The sequence below is a fragment of the Alexandromys fortis genome, unplaced genomic scaffold (genome assembly GCF_014885135.2).
Source record: "Alexandromys fortis isolate MF-2015 unplaced genomic scaffold, M_Fortis_MF-2015_v1.1 scaffold_70, whole genome shotgun sequence".
In the NCBI taxonomy this organism is placed as follows: domain Eukaryota; kingdom Metazoa; phylum Chordata; class Mammalia; order Rodentia; family Cricetidae; genus Alexandromys; species Alexandromys fortis.
The window spans coordinates 2027907-2043961 of NW_026067955.1; the positions used below are offsets into that span (position 1 = coordinate 2027907).

Below are 16055 nucleotides of genomic sequence, written 5' to 3' on the forward strand. Positions count from 1 at the left end.
GAACTGAAAACTGCATACCTTTCTAATGATGGGCACTGAGCATTAATTGTTTTAATTTTATAAAGCTAATGCTTGGGAAAGTATACAACTTATTTGGTATTTTATCATGCAATGTATTGATGGTAATTCTTATATTATATTACACAAGTTCCTTGAGGACAAAACTATGTCTTACATGGTTCAGTATATGCTACAGCACAAAAGAAAACAAAACACACACTACCAACACAATCCCTACCCCTGGCCCAATAATGGGTGTTTGTCAGGAAGCTGTTTTCTGGAGTTTATTTTATATTATATTTTACTTAACACATAATATTTAATATTAGATAATATTTCATATTGCATTTATTTTATATTATATTTACTTACCTCTTTGTATTATCTAAAGCATAATTAAGCCAAACAATCCATTAGAACTTAAGTAATTGGTCATGAACATAAACCTGATTTTTCTATAAAGGCAGAAAAAGACTCAAATGGTTCTTCCTATGACTGGGATTTTGAGTTAGTCTTTCATTCAAAAACAAAATGTTAAGGGCTAGGAAAGTAGCTCAGTGTCAGAGGCTTGCCTGGCAAACACAAGACTCTTGGCTCAATCTCCCTGAAAAGAAAAAAATGTCTTTATAAAACAAAGTATTTCTGAAGACATGTCAGGCAATGTAGGCCCTGCGGATAATAAAGATAAAAAGCTACGGCTGCTACCTAGAACAGCGTGTAACTGACGTCTCCATTTGGCCTCTTATCCCAGTCCTACCAGCTGCATTTCAAATGCATGGAGGAAAGTGGTATGGGCAATGACAAGAAAAATGGAGATAGGAAATGTTGGGAGAGCTGTGGGTACCATGTGCCTACACTAGTTCAAACAGGAGAACAGAATTTCATCTGCCTGTACTGTTAAATGGCCCCATAATCTAAATAACATGAGGGTATCCTCATCAAGATCATCACATCAAGAACTCATTTTATTGCACTAAATAATAGTGGCCATTTTTGACACTCCAAACAAGCACAGAAACTCAATATTAGAAGAAAAGAAACAAACAGAAGCAACTTCACATCAGCCATATTATCTACATCTTCTGCCCTTCTTCGCCTTATCTTATTTAAGTTTAGAATAACCTAAGCTGGCCAGGAGAATAGATCTAAGTGGAGTGAGAAACAAGAGGATTTCATAATCTGAAGACAAACAAACTAGATAATCAGGCTATGAATAACTAGAAATTGCTTACAAAGGTGCTCACTTTCTGAACAGAACAGTCTAAAAATGAACTGCCCCAGGTCACATTCTGGTTGTATTTACAATGTATCTTAACCAAGTCTGTGCTGCTACCCTTATCTGTTTAAATAAGGATTGAATCCTCAAATGAATGAAATCTGCTGTGTAAATCAGGTACTTAATTAAAGAAAAAGCTTAGTAGGCTACAGGGAGAGATTTGCTGGCGTGGTGAATTAAACAACAGTGTAGGAAGGGGTATCCTCTCCATTTGCTATTTCCTATCATTAGTCTACAAATTCATGTCGGTCAACAGTCGCTACTGGTTATGCATAAATATAATTAGCACATTCTAAAGACTACTGTTTAAACAGGCTGAAGTGAGCTAAATTGATGTGTGTGTGTTTGGTATCTATACACACATATGTGAGGATATCCTGGGTTCATGGATACCAAAAGAAGGTGTCAAGGTCTATCAATCTCTGCCTAATTTCTCTGAATATTTCAGAGTCTCTCACTAAACCTGGAGTCAGGTTTAGTGGCCTAGTGAGGCCCAATGATCCTCCTGCCTCCACCCCCCACCCCCACCCCCACCCCGCCCAGGGCTGAGGTTACATGCACTCACTTTTCCTTTATTTAATGTGAGTGCTATAAATACAAACTCAGGTCCTTTTGTTTGGACAACAAGCTTGTACCACTCTGAGCCATCTTTCCAGTCCTCTGCCCAATTTTTGACAAGATCAAAACCCTAGAAGAAAAGAAGGGTGAGGACCTGCTGGAAAAAAGGGTAACCCGCTAAACTGAAGATTAGGGTCTCAAAGGACTGCCTAAGAGGTAAAGGTAAACCAAGTATTTCAGTTCATAGTCTCAGAAGCCCAATTTTAAATCAGCTCAGTCCCTGAACATATTGAAATGATCTGAGATTGTTAGTTCCTCTAGCATAACCATTTACCAAAGCAAAGGAAGACCTTTTTAGAGATGACAACGCTATTCATATAATCTCTCTAATGTTTTTGTAGACAATACCTGGCATTCAATCACAAGCAAACATGAAAATACAAGACAATCTCGAAAAAGAAAAAAAAAATCACAAAATATAAGAGCATACTCACCACCACCTGCAGGAACACATATGAGAAAGAATTAAGGTATAAAACTATAAGCAGAAATTTGAAGACTATAGGACATAATGGAATTCTAGAAATGAAAACAAAACCAAAATAAAGAACTCAATAAATGGAAGTGCTACCTCTGACAAGAGCATTGAGAGTCTTAAGAAACTGTTGCTCTTATTCTAACAGCCAAGGCAGGTCAAATACAACACAAAACTACAGCTGTTCTAAACCTGTCAGAGATGAGGGTGCAAAAAACCTCAATGAACTAATTCAAAAGAGACAGTGTATTTGAAGAGATCAGTCAAAAAAAAAAAACTCTCCAGTTGATAAAAGTGATTACGCTACAGTTACCAGAAGCCCAACAACACATAAAGGAAAAGAAAACCACAACTAGAAATCTCGGAGTCAAATTTCTGACAGTTACATTAAAGGGCAAATCTAAAGGGAGGCTAACAGAGGGAGGGTAAGTACGTTATCCAAGGGGGAAAACTCCACATACACCTGACTTTTCAACAGAAAAGATGGAGTCCAGCAAATAACAGAATGGCATACTTTAATGGCTGAAGGAAAAAATAAAATAAAAGGAAACACAACCATCCAACCTCTGAAAACATATGGAATTAAACTACAATACAAGTGTTTTGAGACAGACAAAAGCTAAGAGAATCATCTCCAAGAGACCTACCTATATACTAAAGGATATATACTAAAGGATATTCTCCAGGAAATAAACCCAGATAGAAGCTCAGATACGCAGAAAAAAAGAAATGAGAAAAGAATATGAGCTAGTCTAAATAAATGATGACCTGTTTAATAACAGTAGGACTGAAATATTGAGAAAACTAAAATATACAAAATAACAAAATTTGAAAATGAAGTCAACTGATTATAAAAAGTTTTTGCAATGTCCTAGAAGTACAAGTTAAACATGTTTTTGGAGCACTGAAACAAAGAGTAAAAGAAGTAAAATTGGCTATTACAAAGGAGAACGGCTAACTAAAAAGAACCACATGAAAGAAGAAAAAGGGACTAGAGAAATGGTTTATCCCAGTAAAAGCTTGCAGTGCAATCCTGGCAACCTAAATTTGATCCTCAGAAGACAAATGAAGGTGGAAGGAGAACCACAAAAGTTATCCTATAACTTCCACATATATACCACACACATGTATGTGCAAAAACAGATCAAAACACATCACACACACACAAATATATATATAAAAGATCGAAGAAAATCCAGAAACAACACGTAATGAATAGGGAAAACTAAATAATAAAATAAAAGAATCAAGGTTAAATACATCGATGGTTACATTACTCGTGATCTAGTAAAAAGACAAATTGACTTTAGAAAATAAAAAAAAAACATGTACTATATATACAGCATATATATAGAGCATGTGTATATATATATATATATGTTCAAGACTGAATGAAGTCTGAAAACAAATCTAAATTTTAGCACTAAAAAAGAGCTGAGAGGAGCTGAAAAGATGATTCCAGTTAAGCAGTTAAGAATACTTTTGCTCTTGCAGAGAACAAGGTTCAGTTTCCAGCATCCAAATTGTGATTCACAATCATCTGTAACTTCAGTTAGAATCCAACATCCTCTTTTGGCCTCTGTAGGCACTAACCACACATGTAGTGCACTTACATTCATAGACATAAAATAAAAATAAATCTTAATTAAAACAGCTGAAAGATACATTATTAAATTCCTAGCAATGCATTTACTCACAGGAAGACAGTTATAATTGTGTATGCATTGTAACATTGTCTCCAAATATAAAAAATTGACACAATAAAATGAGAAATAAAGTACCACAGAGAAGGGGGGGTGACATTTACCTTTGAAATTCCAGAAAGAAATTAAAGTACAAGCAACAAAAGAAGAAACTTTTCCTACCCTAAAATATGTTCACAAAAAATAAAAGAAAAATACACTAAATACAGAGAAGTCACAGCATATATCTACTTTAGGTAAAAATAATTTAACCATGAGAGACAAAACAATAAGCCAAGTTACATCAGCATTATCTAATTTTCATGTCTTTTAGACTCTCCTCTCAATCTAGTACAGAACAACAAAACAAGAATGATAACAGTTTATATTTAATGGACAATTGAGATAAGCCAGGCTCTGCTTTAAACATGGATATAAATCAACTCACAGCATACCTCAGCAAAACAGGGCGAGTGGTAAGTTACTGTAATTGTCATTTACAGTAAAGAATTATCCAGAATAGTCCTTAGAACCCTCTCTCTCCTTGCCTAGCACTCTAACTTTGGGGCCACAGCTGTGACTAAAGAGTTTTAAAAAGTACCAAAGTTATCTTAGCACTATTCCATTTATCTACTTGGATGTTGCTCAAAAAACTATCTTGTAGGCGAAATAAAGCTCTTTGTCTTACACAGCTCTTATTCTGGGTACTCACCTAGCTTTGGTACCAATATCTTCTGCAAACATAGGGCATTTTCCTTCCTTTGTAAACCCAACTCCAATATAAGTTCCTAAATCTTTGCTGTAGATTGGGTTTTCCCCCCTTTCCAAGTAGATATATTTTCTTGATTTGAACTATGATCATCACTTTAATAACTCGTGAACATACATTTCCAGCCCATACCTCTCCCCAGATCTCCAATTCTGTAATACAACTATAAATACATCCTGCTGACAATTTAGGCTGAAAGTCTCCTAAATGGAAAACTGTACCCTGCCTCTCTGTGTTAGTCCATTTAATATCATGATAATGAAATACTGAAGCTGGGTGGCTTATAAAGAAAAGTTCATTTAGCTAACAGGTTAGTGCTGACTGTAGCACAGAGCCATTTGATACATCACATCATGATGGGTGGCAGCACTAAGAACCCGAATTGGAACTCCAATTCCTTTGTAACAAATGTACATACAGTATTACCACTGAACTCAAAAAAGCAGGGAGGAAAATGTGAACAAAAGGCAGACAATTTTCAGAAAACAGTATAAATTATCAAGTAAAACCTGAGAAGATGCCAATTCTATTAATAAATGTAAAAATAAGGGCTGGGAAGATAGTTTTGGGAAAAGCACTTCTGTGAAAGCACTTGGACCTGATTTTGAATCCTCAAAATCAACAAAACCAGGAAGATGTAGTAGTACACATCTGTTAACCCCATGGCACCTTAGGCAAGATGGAAAACAAGAAACTCACAGGCCATCCAGCCTGGCATATACAGCTCAAACAATAAAGAAATCCTACAGCAGGCAGGCGAGAAGAATAAGACAAATACCCGAGGCTGTCCGCTGATGTCCACACAAGCACCATAGCACATGTGTAGCAACACTCACATACACCCTACAAAATAAATAAATACACAGAGACACTTCTGCTTTCATCTGTCAAGTTGGTAAAAACTAGTAAGTCTGGATGAGTAATTTATCGGCAAGGGTGTGAAGAAACAGACACTCTCATTTGTTGTTAAGAATCATCTTTTAGGCAAATAATTTGCAAATAACTACCAAAAATTAATATATACTCACATACATACAAAATCAAAGATCATTTTCAAATTAATATAAATGCCCTCCTACCTCAGAGTTCCACAACTATTTGATGTAGTAAATAGGCACATGAACATAAAGACATTTACAAAAAGTAGGCTCATTATATCATTTTCTAGCAATCAAAAATTTAGGGGCATCAAAAGACAACTAGTTGTGTAGGCTGTATCAACAAAATACTATATGGCTATCTAAATAACTGTGGCACATTTGCATGCACTCACAAAGAAAAAGGACCTAAAACAAGCTGATACACAGTATGGGCAGCATAATCCAACTTGTCATTTTTGTTTAAGATATATTGTTTAAGTATTTAATTATACATACCCAATATAAAAATCTATATTATTAAAAGTGATGACCTCTGAGGACAGGTTTGGAGTATAACTTCACATTTTACTTTACACATTCATTCAAAATTTTATAATTTAAACAAAATTAGAATCAATCAACAATTAACTTTACACAAAAAAAAAAGAATTCCAATTAGCAATCATGTTTAGCAATGCTGTTCATAAAGATAAATGCCATGACAAGAGGAAAAAGGAATACCACCTCTACGATTCATTTTCAAGTCACTCCAACCTCAAATGCCACACTGAAGATTTCTGAGGGAAGATGTCTCCTCCCAGGCAACCAGCATATATATAATCTACATAATCTGAAAGGGTAAAGTGAAAGCAAGGGACAAATGGTACCCAGTAGTATTAGTGGACAGAAAAGGAGATTTTCTTCAATTTTGTTGAGACAATTACTTCTCTTTATGGGAAGAGTTTGTGTTCTTGTGCTTGTTTAAAATCTCCTTAACTGCAACTATCACAACCTCCAGTGGTCAAGAGCATCCAAGACAACCCTCCACCCACCTCTGGTCAGGTATGGACTCAGAAACTAGATTATCCTGTTTATTAAAAGTGCTTATAATAAAAGTGTTCTCAGAAGGGAGACCTCCAAGACTGAGGAACTTTCTTGATGCATGGATTTCAAAAATTCCCTTATTCCTCTTCTTCAGTTACATTAAGGTGCATAAAAAGCTGAGTTCCATATAGTTCTGGTGCTATTAATAAAGGAGGCCATCATCAAAACATTTCTGTACACAATCCATTGAATAAAACATACAAATTTAAAATTAACAGTCCCTACTCAAAAAAGTTTTCAAGAAGCCAGGCAGTGGTGGTGCACGCCTTTAATCCCAGCACTGGGGAGGCAGAGGCAGGCAGATCTCTATGAGTTCGAGGCCAGCCTGGTCTACAAGAGCTAGTTCCAGGACAGGAACCAAAAAGCTACAGAGAAACCCTGTCTCGAAAATCCAAAAAGTTTTCAAGAATTAATCAACAAGATGTTCAAATTTTAATTTATTTAGTTATATTGTAACTTAATTATATATGAAGCTTACAAATTATTCTATTCCTTAATTGTTAACTATAATAACATTTTCTTAACTGTACCTTATATATGAAAATGCACATTGACTTTTTTTTAATTCATTCATTCCACAAGAGAAAAACAAACATTCTCTATTCAATTTCTATGTAGCGTCCTTTTTAAAATTCGCTCTGCTCAGGAATCCTCAGTAAGTTTTTACCAACTACTGTCAACTAATAATCAGTACTGAAAGCAAAACAAAACAAACAAACAAACAAAAAAGAACAACCTGTCTCAGATTTACAGAAGAAAGGCCCAGGCTGTAGCTCAGTGGTAAGAACACTTGCCTAGCATCCAATCTTCAGGACTACAAGTTTAATTCCCAGTACAAGCAGCACGCGCATGCACGTGCACACTCACACTCTGCAGGCACACACTCTATCTATACAGAGATACATAATCCAGAAGACATTGTAGTAGTTGAACTCCAAGTGACTTTATTATGGCATCCTCGCTCACATAAATCTTCCAGGATCACTCTGGGGAAATGAAAAATAACTCACTCTTAAGAGCTCCTGTCTACTGGCTTCATAAACTAAGTAGGACTACTCTGAAAGTCCAGATCCAGAATTATGAGGGAAAGCTGCACTATTACTTGATCAGCACTGACACGATTCCAGAATGCTTTCCACCTATAGCAGTAATGATGTTTGCTCCAAATCAAGTTCTTGCTTGTGGTTCAAAACGCGGTTTCTCTGATTAGACTAGGCTGGCTTTGAACTCAAAAAGTTTGGCTTGCCTCTGCCTCCCAAGCGCTGGAATTAAAGATGTGTGCCACCAACGCCCAGCCACTTATTACCTGTTTTATCTCAGCTATTAGACCCAAGGCATCCTGAGGACAGAAAATACATCCATTTCACCTTAATTATTTATCTCCAAAGTGATTAGCCCTCAAAGATGTGTCTGCCACGAGCCAAAATTATTTAAAACTTAAGATCTGGTAGTAGAACTATCTGAATGAAAAATTAAATTTAAAATCCTTGCTATCCATTTCAAAGGTTATGTCTAATGGTATTTTAAAGAAAAGTAAAAACATACAATCTTATCTACAGACTACCCAGATGCTAACTCCTTATGAAGCATTATTCAAGTACTGATTTCATTACAACAAAACTAGACATGGTAATACATGCATGTCTATAATCCCAGTACTCAGAACCCTAGGGCAGAAGATCACAAGCCTGAGGTCAGTCTAGGCTTTAATAAAAGACCCTGTCTCAAAAACATTTAAGTTAATATAAAATTTAATATAAAACACAACCACACCTTTAGAAGAAGCAAAACTTGATTATTCCAGCCAGCTCTGTAACCTCATCAACTTATTTTACACTCCAAGCATGTCTGTTCCAAGCCTGAGAGTAAGAAGCTATTATTTCTGGTAATACTGTAACTTAAAATGCTTCACAATTACTTAACACTGAACTTCTGTTTCATGAACTCGGCCCTGAAGCTATTTTTACACATATAAAATGAAATCACATACAATCATTTATAAGCAATGAACAGATTTTCCCAATCATAATGTTACTTTATACCTGGAAAAGATACATAATTAAAGTAAGTCTTACAGAATGACGGAAGGTTAATTTGCACATTCAAAACAGAAACCTCCAGTTTTCAAATACTAGAACTACATAGGTCATTCAGCTGAGATGAAGCCACCGCTCAATTTTATACTGAAGACTAACTGTAGAAGTACACAGCTGGAGGATTCCAGATTACCTATTAACTAGCTCCACCCTTCAGCGAACACAGAAAACAGACTATGATATCTGCAATTAAAATAAAAACATTTAATATGAAATATTCACAATTAAAGGTAAAAAAAATCTTGAGAAAGTTGTAAATGTAGGCCAATGGTTTTTGTTGTTTTGTTTGTTACTGTGGTACGTACAGGTTTAACTCAGGGCCTTCGGCTACATCCCCGTAGTGGGCTGCTTAAGAGATATTATTCCTAATGTTAACAGTACTGTTCTAGAGTGACTGAACCCTTAGTTTCTTTTCCTGATGCCTGTGATAACATAGCAAGGCAAAGCAACTTATTGGAGAAAGGATTTATTTTGGCTCACAGTTTAAAGGGACAGTTCATCATGTCCAAAGAAGTCAAGTGGCAGGATTTTGATCAAATAACATAGTTCACAGTTATTAAGTAAAAGAATGAGCCATATAATAGACAGCAACTACAAAGAAATATAGCAGGCCGGGCTGTCTTGAAAAAAAAAAGAAATATAACAGTATTTGACTAGTGAGGGTCTCATATACAATGTTTTTAATGAAAATACTCTTTATGGTTTTGGTTTTTCAAGACAGGGTTTCTCTGTAGCTTTGGAGCCTGTCCTGGAACTAGCTCTTGTAGAGCAGGCTGGTCTCAAACTCACAAACCTCCTGAGTGCTGGGATTAAAGGCGTGCGCCACCAATGCCTGGCTGAAAATACTCTTTATTGTAAATTAATCCAAAATTTGGCCTCTATCTTAAAATTGTATTTCACTTGACAGTGTTTCCTAGCTTAAACCAAACTCATCTCACCAGCTCTCTGACTGGTCAATCTCACTTCTAGTCATTGCCCCTACTCTTCTCCTGCTGTGAATGCAATGTAGTATGGTACCCACACTTCACTAAAGGCATGGAAATCCATTAGCAAAATATTTGGGTAGACTATTACACAGGGCCTCCATAAAAGAGATGTATTGACATTATATTTTCTCTACATCAAAAATTTTTTTCCTTGATGCAGAGAAAATAAAAAGGCAAAACTAACAATAATCAACTGAGACAAATGAAAAAACTATACTTTCAAATATCGAACTCAGGGGGCTAGAAAGATGGTTCAACAGTTAAGAACATGTATTGTTCTGCTGCAGGACCCAAATTTGATTCCCAGCACCCACAATGAGCAGCTCACACCTACCTGTAAGTCTAGGTCCAGGGGATCCGATACATTCTTCTAGCCTCTACAGATAACTGCATATACTAACACACTGTCACACGCACGCACACACACATACAGAAAGAGAGAGACAGAGAAACAGAGAGAGAAAGAAAATAAATCTTTAAAAGTAACAATTGAATAAGCTGAAAAATAGTAAAACTATTCTACATTAGCCACATTATAGTTTCCATGGTAAGATTCTTCTCTCTTTTTTCCTTTGTTTTGTTTCTTTGTTTCATCTTGTTTTCCATTTTTCTTTTAAATTTGGTCTTCTTTTGTGGTGTGGAGAATTGTCTGTATTCTGTCAATCATATTTTAAATAAATGCTGATTGGCCAGACAGCAAGTCAACCTGACAGAGAGTAGAAGCAGGGTGATGAGAAAAAGAGGATGCTGGGAAGGAGGAAGCCTATTCCTCCCAAGTTCCTGCCCAGACCATGGAAGAATCAAGATGTAACCTACCAGCTGAAAAAGGTACTGAGCCATGTGGTTAACATAGATAAGGATAATGGGTTAATATAAGTGATAAGAGCTAATAAGAAGACTGAGCTAATGAGCCAATCAGTTTTATAACTTATGGAGATCTCTGTGTGATTTTCTCTGGGACTAAATGGCTGGGGCACCAGGTGGGACAGAAACCCCAACAAGCAGCCCCTCATGTTACACTTTTCGGGGGGGGGGGAGATTGCAAGGGCAAAGAATGGATGAGAGGGAACAGGGAGATAAATGGGATAGAAATAAATGATGTGAAATCTACAAGGAATCGGTAGAAATTTTTTTAAAAAACTATTCTATACATATATGATATTTTATAAGCAACTTTACATCTCATGTAAATCCAGTTAGGTATGAGAGGAATTGTTCTTGCTTGCCTGTAGTCCCCAATTTATAGATATATGTATAATTGTGGAATCATGAGTCATGCCCTTAAATCCTTGCCTCCACATGAAAGCCCTTTCTTCATCCCACATAATGTATTAATTTTCAGACAACTTGCTAAGGAGCACATTTCTTATCTCACCTGTGCATTTACCCCAGAAATATATGACCTCTTTTGTACCTCATCCCAGCAGACAGGCAGAGCAGAAAATCAAATCTTTTTTATAACTCTGGAAAAGCCATGTATCCTTCCAAAAAATGACAAAACTGATAAAATGGTAGCATATCTAAGAGGATGATCCAAGCTCATTAAAGGGTTAGGAAATCCATGAAGAGTGGCTGAAGAGGGGAGGAGAGGGAACAGAACAACCGTCACACATGCATATCCTATACAAGAATCTGTCATCAAAAACATAAAGGAACCACATTTATGCTCTATGGCCCAGGAGTTCAAAAGCGGCTGGGCACAATGAAACAAACACTGGTTTTCTCGTTACTTTCTATTACTATGATAAACACCATGACAAAATACAACTCGGGGAGGAAAGAATTTCATCTTACAACTTCCAAGTCACAATCTATCGCCTAGAGAAACCAGGGTATGAACTCAAGGCAAGAACCTGGAGTCAGAAACAGAAGCAGAGACCATGGAGGAGTGCTGCTTACTGACTTGCTCCTCCTAGCTTGCTCAGCTTGCTTTCTTACCCCACAGGCTTGCCTACAGGCCAATCTGATGGCAGCATTTTTGTCAACTGAGGCTCCTTCTTCCCAGATGACTCTAACTTGGGACAAGTAAACAACTAACCAGTGAGCAACCGACGCTTCAGGTATGCCAAGGATGAAAAGTGAATAAGAATGTACCGAGCCTCAAGAGGTTAAGAGTAGCAAAAGTGACAAGAAAATAAATAATACAAGACAAAGAAAATTATTTTAAAAGCTACAGGAACATGGAGAATGGCAACCATTAACCCTCTGGGGAGAAGCCAATGGGGGGGTGGTTCTGATAAAATAGCAATGGTGGTGCACGCCTTTAATCCCAGCACTCGGGAGGCAGAGGCAGGCGGATCTCTGTGAGTTCGAGACCAGCCTGGTCTACAGAGCTAGTTCCAGGACAGGCTCCAAAGCCACAAAGAAACCCTGTCTCGAAAAACCAAAAAAAAAAAAAAAAAAAAAAAAAAAAAAAAAAAAAAAAAAAAAAAAAAAAAAAAAAAAAAGAAAAAGAAAAAAAGAAAAAAGAAAAAAAAAAGATAGGAGTTAAAGAAGTGGGATTTGGCTTTAACAGGAGAAAAAAAGAACAGCATGTGCAAAGGCCTGAAGGCACAGAGCTCAGCAATTAATCTGGAGTGGGAGAACCAAAGGTACCTAGAAGAGTGAGGAGAAGAGACTAATTTAAATTGGGATTGTTGGGGATTGTTACAGAACACAGAGGATCTCCCATCTCTATCCCAAAGCAGTTAGACTACAAGACACTACAGGACACTTATTATAATAAGACGTTTTAACTGGGCGTTCCGCACCTAGAAATATATTTCAGAAAGATTATTGCAATAGGAAAACACACCTCTAGAGGTAACAGTTGAGACAGATTTATTACAGTGCCACTATTGCTAGTTCAGGTATGGATACAGATAAAAAGGTACAAACAGAAGAAATTCCTAGGAGATAAAGGTCAAACAGTAAGGTTTTCTAGATCCTAACTTGGGAGAGGGCATGGACACTCATGGCTAAGACAGGTGATACAAGACAAATCCACGCAATCATTCTAACAATGTCAGAGCCCTGGCCAGGGACTGGTTCTTTACCACTGAGAAAAAGGGATGGGGGAAGAGGAACGAAGGTGAGTCTACCTTTGGACCTGCAGCAATGAAGCTATCAAGGGGGAATTAGGGGAGGACTAGGAGAGTCATTAACTTACTGGCAAAAATCAAAGACAGAAGAGAATGAGACAAATGTTAGAAATCAGTATTGGAGTAAGTAAAAGAAAAACATGAAAAAGAAAAGAAAAAAAAACAAATACGAAGTCAAGTGACACAGGCTGATGCTGACGAAGGCAAAGGAAAGCTAAATTCAAGAGCAGGGTGAACATAACTCTAAATGTGAAGCAGGGTTTTCTAAGAGACGCTATAAACAGAAACAGACCACCTTATGCGGTAATGTGTCACATCAAGTAACTGCCTGTCGGAACCTGTGGTCCTCTATGAAGAATGTCTACTCTCATCGGAGAACATTCGCAATTCACGGGGTGCCCAGTCAATCCATCTTCCCCAAGGGTCACTACAAATCTTTTCAGTGACCAGCCCTCCCTTCCCAAAACCTGTGTGCGTGCAGATTCATTTCCTCACCACTAACGATTTTCTAGCATGATCCCTTCATTTGCTTTTTTCTCTTCTTCCATGTGTCCAAATGTCTACCCTAAAATGTAAAACACTCATTTCTCTACTTATTACTGAACATCCTCACTCCCCTACCAAAAGTGAAGTCTATCATGCTTCAAAAATAAGTAAATAAGTACAACACTGGCAAATGGTATCTGATTAGAGACAGCTTGATCCAGCAACTGCTTATTCAGTTCCCCATCCCCTCCATCTCTCCCACAGCTCATGACAGAACAGACTACCCCCCCCCCCTCACTGCAGTGATTTTTTTTTTTTTGTTCATTTTTGGAATGAGACAGAGGGGTTAACAAAAATCTTTTGAAAGGAGAATAAGAAGGCCTATCAGGGAGAACCAGACCTGTGCTCTAGGTTCTGCTGCACGACCAATTATCTGTGAGCTTTCTTCCCTCTACCCCACCACCACCTCAAATCTGAGAAACCCTGACACTGGCTAGGTAAATCACCCCAACACACGTTCTCAAAACCTAGTCTCCTTTGCGGTACATGTCACAATCACTCAGCTATGTAATTAGTAGTTGAGTAGCTGTCTTCCCTTATACACCACACTGAAAACTCATAAAAAAAAACAAGTGTGTTGCACCTCATCATTGCAAAAACTTTAAACATAAACTCCAGCTACAACCTCAAATACACACACGATGAGTTACATAGAAACCTCTATAGGAAATTAATGAGAGGAAGAAAAACTTGTTTTCCAAAATCGTCACATTTCTCTTGCCCATTCCTGCATTTCAAGTCTGGAAACTGTGCCCAAAACTTTGTACAAGTGCGTAACACAACATCAATGATCCAATTTAATTTTAACACCGTTGTTTACCCGTTTAGATAATGCCTACTGGTGTGGATTTAAAACTTTTAACACCGGCAAGTCAGAACCTATGTACACATACACACGATGCACAATTCCAGGGTTTATCAGTCAAATCATACTGCGACATGATTTTTAATGATTTCATAATTAGCAAAGGAAAACAAGTTTTTGGTTTAGGAACTACAAATTGCCATTGCATTCCATCAGGCGACCTTCAGTTGTAAAAATTTAAATCTCATGGAAGTTGTCAAGTTGTATGGCTCACCACCTTAGGCAAATAAGGTTAGCAAAGCACAGTTCAATTTGCCCTTCAACTGTTGAGTCCTGCTCCTCAACTATCAGAGGCTCGGACTGACCCTCTTAAATAAGTAAGAATGCAGGTGATTCCGGTACTGCGTAAAACACACACACACACACACACACACACATACACGAGGCTGAAAGCATCTATGTTTATACTGCCATTTAAAGACAATAGACAAGTATTTATTTAAAAACCCGACGCCTGAAATTCTTCATAGGTTAAGAGTGGGCAACACTGAAACATAGTTGAAATCCCCAGCAAAGAGGCGTTTCATAACGGAAGCACTGCTCCACAGAATCACTTGGAGCAGCTCTCCAAGGCGTTCTCATAGCTAAGTCAACAGCACTGATCACCAAGGGGCAAGTGTGCCCTCTTGGCACCCCCCTCTCCGGAAGACTCGGGCTCCAATCACTGAGCGAAGAGTCCCTCGAGATCCAACAGTGCTTCCCTGGACTTCAGGAGCTGGGCAACCCGTGGCCAGGCCAAAATATAAATAAATAAAGAGTTCAAGCCCCCTCCTCCATCCTTGCCTGAAAATTAATGAATTGGCTGTACGATTGTTTATTTAATGAGGTGTGTAGTGGCCTCTACTGGTGCTTGTGTGAGCACAAGAATGTCCCACTCTTACAAGTGGGATGAGCCTGGGGGAGGGGAAAGAGGCGAGGGGTGAACCTGCCTCTCGGTACAAAGCACAGAACTGGACCCCTAGAGCTCCGGGCCCGACCCCGGAGGCGCCCCTTCCCCGGCACGGGCCCCTCCTGCCCGCTCCGCTTTCAGCAACCGGAGCCGAGACGGAGAAGTTCCCGCATGCTCCCCTCTGGATCCTAAACAACAACAAAAAAAAAACCCCACCGCAGCGGCCGCGGGAGCCGGTGCCGCGCCCCAGCCCCCACGGCGTCCCGGGCCCGGCCCCACTTACCTGCGGACTGCGGCGGGGAGCCGCTCCTCACGGCCGCGGCGCCGGACAGCAGCAGTCGCGGCAGCAACAGCAACAGCAGCAGCGGTGTGGGGCAGCAGCGCCGGGAGGAGGAGGTGCTGAGGAGTCGCCTGGCTTCGCGCTCTGCCGCCATCTCTGCCCCGCGAGCGGCGGCGGCGGCGGCGACAGCGCCGCGGAGCGCTCGCGCCCTTCCCTCAGCGTGCCTCAGCCGGTCTCTGCGCCGTAGGCTCGGCTCCAGCCCGGCCCAGCCCGGCCAGCCCGCGAGGCCCCCTCGCGCGCCCAAGGGAAAAGACTCCGGGACGCCTCCCTCCTGCAGCGGGGCGGAGAGGAGAGCAGAGAAGGGGAGTCAGTACATTCCGGGCGAGAGCTGGGGGGTGGCTCGGTCTCTCCAGGTTCCAGGCGCCGCCACCCGCCGCCGACTCGGGCTCCTCACCGAAGAGCGAGGGGGGCGGAGACCGCAGGGTGGGGGGCGGGCGCCGGAGCGCGCCGGGCCGCGCACGCGCACAGC

At 39.4% G+C, this 16055-nt stretch overlaps 1 protein-coding gene across 4 annotated transcripts in view; it reads right to left on the bottom strand.

Moving 5' to 3' along the window:
• Neo1 (neogenin 1) overlaps positions 1-15825 on the bottom strand; it is a 165339-nt gene extending 149514 nt beyond the window's left edge. For all 4 annotated transcript variants that reach the window (XM_050151829.1, XM_050151828.1, XM_050151827.1 and 1 more), the window contains exon 1: positions 15530-15825. In XM_050151829.1, the coding sequence (XP_050007786.1) occupies positions 15530-15680 (151 nt within the window). In that variant the 5' untranslated portion in view covers positions 15681-15825. The remainder of the gene's footprint in view (positions 1-15529) is intronic.
• Between the last annotated feature and the right edge of the window lie 230 nt (positions 15826-16055).